Source organism: Hevea brasiliensis, chromosome 2, assembly GCF_030052815.1.
Source record: "Hevea brasiliensis isolate MT/VB/25A 57/8 chromosome 2, ASM3005281v1, whole genome shotgun sequence".
Classification (NCBI taxonomy): Eukaryota; Viridiplantae; Streptophyta; class Magnoliopsida; order Malpighiales; family Euphorbiaceae; genus Hevea; species Hevea brasiliensis.
The window spans coordinates 123,991,800-124,001,597 of record NC_079494.1 but is presented as its reverse complement, the minus strand read 5'-3'; the positions used below and the strand labels follow the sequence as shown (position 1 = coordinate 124,001,597).

The 9,798-nt window shown below is 35.5% G+C and overlaps 3 protein-coding genes across 6 annotated transcripts; 1 reads left to right on the top strand and 2 right to left on the bottom strand.

The window, feature by feature from the left end:
• Window positions 1-77: 77 nt before the first annotated feature.
• On the bottom strand, window positions 78-1,370 carry LOC110663049 (uncharacterized). Its single transcript, XM_021822259.2, has 4 exons — window positions 960-1,370; window positions 713-860; window positions 539-635; window positions 78-429 (listed from the first exon to the last, which is right to left on the bottom strand). The coding sequence occupies exons 1-4, from the start codon at window positions 1,271-1,273 to the stop codon at window positions 158-160; spliced, it is 831 nt and encodes a 276-aa protein (XP_021677951.2). The 5' UTR covers window positions 1,274-1,370; the 3' UTR covers window positions 78-157.
• A 209-nt stretch (window positions 1,371-1,579) lies between these two features.
• On the top strand, window positions 1,580-4,249 carry LOC110663050 (cell number regulator 6). Its single transcript, XM_021822260.2, has 5 exons — window positions 1,580-1,758; window positions 1,859-1,966; window positions 2,124-2,238; window positions 2,906-3,171; window positions 3,859-4,249. The coding sequence occupies exons 2-5, from the start codon at window positions 1,859-1,861 to the stop codon at window positions 4,087-4,089; spliced, it is 720 nt and encodes a 239-aa protein (XP_021677952.2). The 5' UTR covers window positions 1,580-1,758; the 3' UTR covers window positions 4,090-4,249.
• Window positions 4,250-4,913: 664 nt separating this feature from the next.
• Window positions 4,914-8,937, bottom strand: LOC110663048 (3-hydroxyisobutyryl-CoA hydrolase-like protein 1, mitochondrial). 4 transcript variants are annotated; one of them, XM_021822258.2, is made up of 15 exons: window positions 8,598-8,937; window positions 8,423-8,512; window positions 8,255-8,323; window positions 8,084-8,147; window positions 7,892-7,951; window positions 7,580-7,634; window positions 7,386-7,431; window positions 7,243-7,279; window positions 6,558-6,643; window positions 6,339-6,460; window positions 6,085-6,145; window positions 5,759-5,857; window positions 5,575-5,676; window positions 5,452-5,493; window positions 4,914-5,186 (listed from the first exon to the last, which is right to left on the bottom strand). In XM_021822258.2, exons 1-15 carry the CDS (start codon window positions 8,736-8,738, stop codon window positions 5,067-5,069), a joined length of 1,194 nt encoding a protein of 397 aa, XP_021677950.2. In that variant the 5' UTR covers window positions 8,739-8,937; the 3' UTR covers window positions 4,914-5,066. The 4 variants fall into 4 exon arrangements, with proteins under 4 accessions (XP_021677950.2, XP_021677949.2, XP_021677947.2 ...); XM_021822257.2 differs by lacking the exon at window positions 7,243-7,279 and having other exon boundaries at window positions 7,551-7,634; window positions 7,872-7,951; window positions 8,598-8,934; XM_021822255.2 differs by lacking the exon at window positions 7,243-7,279 and having other exon boundaries at window positions 7,347-7,431; window positions 7,551-7,634; window positions 7,872-7,951; window positions 8,598-8,933.
• Window positions 8,938-9,798: the final 861 nt, after the last annotated feature.

Sequence of the window (9,798 nt, the reverse complement as noted above, 5' to 3'; positions counted from 1 at the left end):
AATCACTGCACTTGTGAAATGCTCAGCGAGGAGTATTTTAGTTTGGCTTTTAAGCAGTTTCTAAAACAAAAGCGCACTTTAATATATGAAAACATTACTATTATTCTGTGATCACTTTAATATATGAAAACATTACTATTATTCTGTGATCGTGTGGTTAAGCCCCATGAATCCTTGCCACAACTACAATCAAGAGGATTACAATGGAGAGAAGCAACGATGATCCAATTATGTCATCCATCTCATCTATGCTTCCTTCTGTGACTCTCTCTTTCTCCCTTTCTGAAGGTTGGAAAATCTCGTTCATCAACTGCTGAAATTTCTGGATAAGAAGAGTAACTTGGGCTTTGGTGATGTCCATAATCCATCTCAACACACAGGTACCCACATCCTGTTCTTCGGCACAGCTTGGTATCCTACGGTTTACGCCTGTGGAAATAGATAATGTGAAACAAGAGAAGCAAGGGAAGTTATCCACAAACGCAATTAAGCTCAATGTTAAGCTAATAAAACTCTGCTTCATCAAAGGTTGTTAAACCTGGATCGATGAATGACTCTCGCAGCTGCCGCACGACCTCGTTATTCATAACAGCATCCCACACAGCTTTATCAGATGATAGAGATATCACCAGTCTCTGAGTGCATATGAAACCCTATGAGTGACCTAATTTAGAAGATGAAATTCAATTTTGTCATTGGAAAAAAGATTCACCTTAATACTTGGCCCTGTTTGCAGCAAACGAAAAGCATTCTCAACTCTTCCATATCCATGAGATAGCGATTTTTTGATATCACCATATCCCAACGTTTTCAGCTGCTGGTTAAATCCCGACTCAGATGAAGAAATCGCTTTCAAAAAACTGTTCACACAGCAATTCATAAGAATATTTCTTTTTTCTTTTTTTTTTTTTGTTAAAGCCAATAGCTAACAACTGATTTGAATCGTAACAATCACTCACTTTTGAAGAGCAGTCACTGCACTTTCTACTTCGGGTTGAGATGGAACAAGGCCGAAAATATCCCGATTCGGATACTCACTTGCTCTTTTCTCTTCTTTTCCGAGCACCGAGACGTTTCTGGTCAAACTTTCACTGGGATAATAAGAAGAAGAAGAAGAAGCAATAAAAGATTGTGGAAGGGATGCCATGTTATTGACAGGGACTGGGAAATTAAGACTAGTAGAAGGAGGTGGAGGAGATAGAGAGGGGAGGGCAGATAAAGAAGTGTTGGAATGGATCATAGGAAGGTCAGTATGCATGGCTCCTCCTCCCATCTTTCTCCAGTGTATGTAATAGTACTATCTACTCGATGTTTCTCGCTCGCTTGGCCTCGTCAAGTGCCATCCTCGGGAAAGATAAAGTTCCTTGAATCGTTTTTTTTATTGAAAATAGTTTAATTCCTTTTTCTTTTCTCTTAAGTTAAAAATAAAAAAAAATTCCGAATTGTTTAAAACAAAATAAATGAAAAAAATAAAACGAATATATAAAACGACGATGTGGAGTTAACGGTCAGCCTCAAATCGTGAATCGTCGCGAGTAAAAAGCAATTTGGCGGTTTGAGAAGTGAAAAAATATAAGTAAAAAAAAAAAAAAAGAGGTTATATAAGTTCACTGTGTAAACGCCGTTGAGAAAACTTCTCCATAATCCAAATAAAGGAATAGAATCGGATTCAGATGAGATCTCTCTAATTTTTCTGCTCTTTAACATTTGAAGTAGTAGATTCATTTGCCTCCAAGTGAATTTCAATCTCATTCCGAGGTTCGTTCTCTCTCAAGAGTTTTCTGCACATACATGTAATATATGTGTGTATATGTGCGTGTATAAGATTGTTATTTAATTGGTTGATGTTTTGGATCAGATGGCGGACGGCAATGCCCAATCAAGGTACGTCAAGTTGACAAAGGATCAAGTGCCAACCGAAGATATCACTCCCGGCGAACTCAATCAGCCCATTCCAGTTCCTGAGGTCCCTTTCTTTTTATCTTGCTGTCTGCACAATGTGCATGGATGTGTGTGAAAATGCGCTTCCAATTAGGGGTTTCTTAAGGGATTTCTGTCCTGCTATCATATTATTACTGTTTTGATCTCAGCATCTCTTATTTGGCTGCCTCTCCTTTCTACAGTTAATCATCCACAGATGTGCTGAATGCGGGCAAGCTCTACCTGAAAGCTATGAGCCTCCTGCCGATGAAGATTGGACCACCGGAATTTGTGGCTGTGCTGATGATTCTGAGAGTTGTAAGTGTCCATCCCTCTCTCTCTCTCTGTTTTTTACTATTTATTTATTTGACTTTTTCATCATTTCATCTGAAACATCTTTGGAAAAAGTTAGGACACGCATCTTTTCTCTCATATATTGGAATGCGGAAGGCCAGGGTAAATTTATAACCTTTTAGCAGTTTGATATTCTAAACTTTTCGAGAAGTATAGTCCCTTCTGAGAACAATTTTCTTGAGAATCATTGAGTGGACATGGTAAGCCCTGTATAATAGGTAAGTGCAACATTACACTTTAATAAGTTCGTTAAATATTCTTATTGATTAATAATTTTGCATTGAGAGTTATTAATATCACATAAAAAAATCATAATAACAAGTGCAATATTGCACTTGATAGAAAAATCGTAATAGGGAATTATATTCAGTCAATGATAATTATTGGGACTAGAAAATCAGGATGCGGTAACAGAAGTTTTTTTTTTTTTTTTTTTTCCCACGTCTATGATGCTTCATCCAGAGGTCTATTCTGCATTTGAGAGATTATATTTGGGGGATTCCTTCGGATTGCTGGGAATAGGAAACTTGAAGGTTGTATGCAAGACACCTAGTAGATTGTAGTCATGTCCGCAAGGTACTTTAATGTGTTTTTTTTTTCATTGATGTTTGTATTATTAAATGTGTTGCAGGCTGGACTGGACTCTTTTGCCCATGTGTGTTGTTTGGACATAATGTCGAAACACTGAGAGAAGATATTCCTTGGACCAATGCATGTGTTTGCCATGCCATGTGTGTTGAAGGTGGACTGGCGCTTGCAGCAGCTACTCTATTTTTCCATGGTATTGATCCTAAGACTTCTTTTCTCATTTGCGAGGGTCTATTATTTACCTGGTGGATGTGTGGAATATACACTGGGCTGTTTCGACAATCATTGCAGAAGCAATATCATCTTAAGGTAATGTTGCATTCCACGTTTGTGGTGATTTTCTGGTTCATTGCTTGTTAAATTCAGGATAACGCATGCAAGAGTATTTGTTTACTTTTTTAAACTTCAGAGGATATGTAATTATTCATGCACTGAAGCAATGTTTTGAGTGTTCTATACCACAAAGGTTCTGTTGAATTTTTTTCTGAAAATCTTTGTTTGTAGAATTTGGAGACTATTCAGGCAGTACATTTCTGCAATTAAAGTTTTGATTTGATGGGTTATCAAAAATGCAGGGGAGCTGCAGTCCTGTATACATTTGGAGTTGGGAATTCTTTGTTTATGTTATTCATATTTGTCAATTCTCCATTCAGCCTAGAAATTTCTAATATTTTATTAAATATAAAATTTTAGTTGGTTCAAGTTAACGGGTCTCTGCCCCTCTATGTGTGGGGGCCATGAGGACTAGTTATCCAGGCGGCAAGATTCACAAATTACTCACAGCTCTATTTCTCCAAATTCACCCAGCATGCGCATTACTTGAACAAAGTGTAGCTCGGGTCTAGCAACAGAACTTCTAGCATCAATTCCAGAAAATGTTTAGAAGCTAATGGCTTTGCTGTGAAAATTTGTTCAACTCCTACAAACTTTGATGGGCCAATCTGACCCTACGTGCTGATTGCTATTTACTGACTTTATTATGAAACTCTTCTGCAGAATTCTCCATGTGACCCATGCATGGTGCACTGTTGCATGCATTGGTGTGCCTTGTGTCAGGAGCACAGGGAGATGAAGAACCATCTATCTGAAAATGCTGCTATGCAGATGACTGTTGTTAATCCTCCACCAGCTCAGCAGATGAACTCTGGTGGGAGCCAAGAATCTGCATCAGATGATCAATCTACTAGAAATGGTGCACACACTAATTTGGAGATACAACCATTGTAGATTTGATGATTCACCATACACACACATCCTAAAGAATTCTCAGTTCATTTGTAGTTTTCCCCTCTTTTTTGCGGGTCTTTGAATTGGATCATATTTATTTAGGAATTTTGGCAGTTGCTAGCATACAACATCAAAATTCAGTTTGTTGTTTTGCTTCTTATTCTTGTTGTTCTTTTTCCCACCCACCATTTCTTCTTTTAGTCTGATTAACATTTTTTGTTCTATTCTACGAATCACAAATAGAAATGCAATCGCATCAATGTAATGTGGATTTTCTTACGTCAGGCAAACCTGATTCTTAAGCGGAATTAGATCAATCCAACTTAAAATTGAAATCAATCTGAAATCGATCAAAACTGAGTTGATTAAAGCCGATCTTGATTCAAATAAAAACTGAGCAATTCAATTTGATTTTGAATCATAATCAATCTTCTCTTTTTTTTTTTTTAAAGAAATTAAAAAAATTTTCAATTGTTAAATTCAATTTAAAAAAAAAAAAACGAAATCAAATCATAATTGAAATCAGAGCCGAGAGAAATTGTGTTGTCTGACTCCAAATCTTGCTAAACCTTGAACTAGAATGGCCAATTCCCGCTGGGTGGCCAACCCTGGGTTTTTCTGGATACTGATAGGGGGCTTTAGTAGTGATATTAATCATTTTTAACAAAAGTTGTCAAAGCTTTAAGAGGAACTATAGTTCTTCTAAAAACAAATGCGGAACTATAGTGTTCATGACGGTGATAACTGATACTACATAAAAACAAAAACTCCCACAAGTTATCGCTATGCAACTTGTAAAGTAATTCTATAACGACACACTAGCCTTTAGCACTCAGGATCAAATAAATAAATGCTTTCAGGAAAAAAAAAATAATGACTTTTCTCGTTAATTCAGTTTCCTATCATCTGCCTGTTGCATGTACCTATTTCTTATCTTTCAAAAACATAAAATCAACTGGAAGACCTCTTAGTGATAACTAGGTGAATGCTTCTCGTTGTTCTGTGGGAAGCTCTAGATCAGGCTCCAATTCACTGAGAGGAGAGAAATAATGTTCCACCATGTCTTCTGACACTTGTTCCAAGCTTGGAGGATTCCACTGCGTATTGAAGAAATGGCAATACAATTACTGCTGTTTTATTTTTAAAGACCAAAATGGCAGACTTCCTATATCTTGCTGCAGGTTATTTTAATTATTTATGAGAACAAATTATTAGGCTAATCTTGCAGCTGCATTCTGCACTTAAATATTGGAGTTTTTAATCCAGATTATCAAATGCCACCATTCATGCCATGTCGTTGTCCATTCATGATGCAGACTTGAGTCCTTTTTAATCATCATTTGTAATAGAGATAATTCATACCTTTGGTGCTAAGTCCTTGTCCACCATTCGTGCACGAACACCCTGAGGAATTCAAAAAACAAAATATTGCAACAAAGGTGGTAGATAGTTGATCAATTGACAAATAAATTAAGAAGTTTATACCTCGCAAAAATCGGTAGAGATATTCTTGGATATTCCCTGTAAGGACATTCTATATTCACGGACCAAGCATTGATCGAGTGTTTGAAATCTACCTTCTCGTATCTGGAACCATCAATAGCAACAATTCAGGTCATAATGCAATCATTTCAGAAGACAGCCAAGAAGCATGATGGAGGGCACTCACGGATCTTAAGGAAACCTTCAAACTCAGTGGTGACGTTTCTTTAAGTCTTCTTATAGTGGAATTGCAAAATGCATCATTGTTTCCAGAAGCCTCATTTTCCTAAGAGAAACAGTTATTGCAGCAAATTGTAATGATGTTAGGGCAATTTGACTTGCTACTTTGGTGGAGGCATTTCTAAAATAACAGTTGACAGGACCATCCCATGATTGACAAGTCCTTGAGATCAAAACTTTCTGAAAAAAAGTTGTGGAAAATATACTATGCATGTTCAATTGGGTTTGTGGTTCTGAACTAGCAAAAACAGTGAGACTCAAATATATGTTTACCAGAGCATCAAATATTTCTTCAACAGTGTCATGGCTGAAACATTTATCAACAGTTTCAATCCTAAATAAATGAGACAAGGGATCAGTTGACTAGATGATTATAACAATAAAATAAGCATGTTCTTTGTAGCTATCATGTTATATAGATTAGGCATTTTACTAAGTCTGCCATGAAAGGTAAATGAAAGCCTTTTTTTTTTTTTCCAAAAGAACTTATTACTACAACTTCCACGAGTTGTGTTTCATAAACAAACCTGTGAAGTACACTCATCTTATCTGGATGGACAAGGTCACCATATTTTCCTAGAGTTGCTTCAATGACAGAAGGATCATCAGTGACCAGTTTCCCAAGCTGTTGTTCAATTAATTGAAGCCTCTATAGGATCAAAATAAACAAGATAGATTAACGATTTACAACCAGGAAAGACAGAACGGAAGAAGAAAAATGTAGATAAGGGTCCATCAGTATTAACTTCACTATATGAATAGTGTGTAGCTAGGCCACAAGCAATCATTTCTGCTCCATTGAGGGTTTCTCCACTCAAAGCCAAGTATTCCCCTGCAAACAGGAATCAACTTCACATCAGAATCATGCTAAAGCAAATTGATGCCATCATCATTTCCCAAGCTTAGCAAGCTCATTCACCAATTTCTTGTTAGTAGACATGTTATGAAGTGTACAAGTGTCTCAAACAACAACCTTCATGGAACACATTCTGACACTGTCGGTTCATAACTTAAGGGGTAGCCAACTAATCTGCTATATTGCAAAATAGCAGATAAAAGATATTCCATTCCAACAACCATTTTAATCCAAATGATCATGAAAATAGTCACGTCTTGTAGCAGAAAATGAAGCCCGTCTCTTTATTTTGTTGAGAACCAACAAATATTACATAAAACAAAATCAAGAAGAGTTGGGACTTGACAATTAACTCCAAGGAGAAATGTTCATTCTGCTGAAAGAATCAGTTATTCAATATCTACAAGAGTCATCAGGCACTCATTTAAGAGAAGGTTGCCAAAGTAACTCAAGGGAAGGGACACTTAGGGGAAAAACAGGTGTCAAAAGGTTTGTACTTCTACATGAAATTTAAAAGATAAAAGGAAAAATATCTTGCAGGAATAAACCATTCATCTTCATTTAATCTCTCTGACCTTCATTTTCACTCTTTCGAAGAAGATACATATTCCACTGCCACATCAGAGTCCTTAAGAAAAATAAAAGTGGGGAAAAAGAGAATATGATACTGCAAGAATACCCAAGTGACCAGGAAGATGTGAGAGATAGAAGGATGCACCAGCATCTGGGTGGAATCCAATAAGAGTTTCAGGGGTAGCAAAAACCTGAAAAATGTTTGCAGAGAATGACTAGAAGATTCAGAAAAGTTAAAAACCAAAAAAAAAAAAAATTGATTACCAAGATGTTTGAAAAGTCATAGGTGCATTATTTTTCTGTTACATACAGTTTTATCAGTTGCAACACGGAATGTACCAGGGATTGAAACTCCAGCACCACCACCCATGGTAATGCCATCCAAAATAGCCACCTACAGTGTGATTATTAATGCATGAGCTAAAAAGAACAGAAGTCCTATTCTATCGGAACAAATGGTAGTTTGACACTACATACAACTCATTGGTATTGTGAAAAATGTTCTGCTATACAAGGAAATATCCACACATTGAAACATGAAGAGATGCATTCATTGATAGCTTAATATAAAATGCCAAAATGGGTAGTAGCGTGTACAAGTTGTTAATGATTTGAGATTGTGGATACTCACATGCGGCTTCAAATATGTACCTAGTTCATATATGAAACTATATATTGTCCGGAAAAATTCCTTACAGTCTTCCAACTTCCCTGCATACACAGTATACTAACTTAGTGGAACGCCTTACACTGATGAATAAAATAAAAGAGTAATAGAATGGATTGAAGTAAGAATTTTGTCAAGTAGGTGTTGGCAGAGGCAAACCAGCCATGACTCTTTACCTTGGTTTATCAAGTGATAAATAGAAACTATGTCTCCACCTGCACAAAATGCCCTGCCACTGCCCTTCACAGATTCAAAACAACGCCCGGTGTCCCTTAGCATAAAATTGAAATTAATTTAAGCAATTAAACAAAAAAAAAAAAGCCAATAAGCAAACGTTTTAACGTTACTTTCATCGCCACAAAACCAATATCTGGATTATCCTCCCAAGATTTATACAATTTTTGCAATCTCGCACACTAATATTGAAAATAACAATTAGATAAATAACTCTAATATTAAAAGCGACCAGTATAAAAACATAATTAAAAAAAAAAAAGGCAAAGCTAGAACAGAACCATATTCGTATTAAGAGCATTGAGGGCGGAAGGTCTGTTGAGAATGGCGGTTCTCGAATAACCTTTGCCTTCAACTAATACCTGAATAAACTAGTAATAGCAAGACTGTTAATTAAACACAAAATGAATTGAAAGTCAGCGAGGATGGTATGAAATGAGAAGGAAAATTAACAACTTGATTCTTGAGGTCGTCATCGATTGAGCGCTCGCTTGGAAGAGAAGAGAGGTTTCTGTAGTGGTAATGGGGAAGGGATCGAAAACTATCAGCTCTGCTCCACCTTATAAACAACGCCGCGGCTGACTTCAATCCCTGCATTACTGTCTTCTATTTCTTCCAACTCTCTCTATTCCTTTTCTTCTCAGTCTCTTCCCACGAGGGATTATACTGCTTGCTTTGCTCTGCCTGGTTTTGCAAGGGAACCGGAGAGTCTACAGCACAGTGACAGGGCGCATTTCTGCACGGTTTGGATGCAGGACTACGTTTATCCTTATCCAGGACAAATATTTGGACAATGGACTTTTGGAATTCTGCATGGCTTTTCAATGGGCTTTTTTTCAAGGATCATGGGAAATTTTTATCAACCACGTATTGAAATTCCGCAAGCAGCTGTTAAAAACTATTAACTATACTTATTAAAAAATTTTAAATTTTTATTATAATTTAAATTTAATATATTTGAATTATAAAATTTTCAAAAATAAATTAATCTTTTTAAAAATATTTTTCAAAAACATTTAAAAGAATTTTTTTTATGAAATTAATCAATTAATTTTTTCCTCTTTCGCCGTGCCACTATTTCAAACAAAACTATATTATTATATCCGCAAAAGTGATTAATTTTTTATTAAAATGTTTTTTTTAGAACAATTTTTTATTAAAATTTTATTTTTAAAAAATTTAGAAAATAATGAACAGATCATATTTAATATAATTTTTTTTTAAATATTTATAGATAACCATATTCTCAAACTTGTTTACAAAGTATGAATAATAAAATTAAATTTGATCTCTGAACGATTTTATAGGCACACACTTCTTTAATATTTTTTATAATTAATTTGAAATTAAATAATATTTTTTTTAATCAGAGTAATGTAATTGATATATGCATTAATTTAATCATTCTATAAATAATAAATAGAATATAACATCTCAGAAAAAAATATATATATATAACATTAATTAGGTATAATATGTACAAGCGTTGTCCGTTTTACCTAAAACTGTTACATTTTAAAATTTCTTCCATTTACATTGGCGTAGAAGAAATCCCAGTTGTGGCATGGATCCAAAGAAATAGGGAACGTATGCATCAAAAAGCAAGATTCATAGGTTTCATGGCGACACGTCCCATTTTAACTGTAAAAGCAGCGCA

What these genes read in the sequence shown, in the direction of transcription:
- LOC110663049 (XM_021822259.2), bottom strand. Translation starts at nt 1,273, where the DNA reads ATGGGAGGAGGAGCCATGCATACTGACCTTCCTATGATCCATTCCAAC. An exon ending in GCAGTGACTGCTCTTCAAAA is followed by an intron (nt 861 to 959) that starts GTGAGTGATTGT and finishes CTGTGTGAACAG; the next exon opens with TTTTTTGAAAGCGATTTCTT. An exon ending in AGAGTCATTCATCGATCCAG is followed by an intron (nt 430 to 538) that starts GTTTAACAACCT and finishes CTATTTCCACAG; the next exon opens with GCGTAAACCGTAGGATACCA.
- LOC110663050 (XM_021822260.2), top strand. Translation starts at nt 1,859, where the DNA reads ATGGCGGACGGCAATGCCCAATCAAGGTACGTCAAGTTGACAAAGGAT. An exon ending in AGCCCATTCCAGTTCCTGAG is followed by an intron (nt 1,967 to 2,123) that starts GTCCCTTTCTTT and finishes TCCTTTCTACAG; the next exon opens with TTAATCATCCACAGATGTGC. An exon ending in AGAAGCAATATCATCTTAAG is followed by an intron (nt 3,172 to 3,858) that starts GTAATGTTGCAT and finishes ACTCTTCTGCAG; the next exon opens with AATTCTCCATGTGACCCATG.
- LOC110663048 (XM_021822255.2), bottom strand. Translation starts at nt 8,738, where the DNA reads ATGCAGGGATTGAAGTCAGCCGCGGCGTTGTTTATAAGGTGGAGCAGA. An exon ending in TTATCACTTGATAAACCAAG is followed by an intron (nt 7,952 to 8,083) that starts GTAAAGAGTCAT and finishes CTGTGTATGCAG; the next exon opens with GGAAGTTGGAAGACTGTAAG. An exon ending in TGAAGGTTTCCTTAAGATCC is followed by an intron (nt 5,677 to 5,758) that starts GTGAGTGCCCTC and finishes TGATGGTTCCAG; the next exon opens with ATACGAGAAGGTAGATTTCA.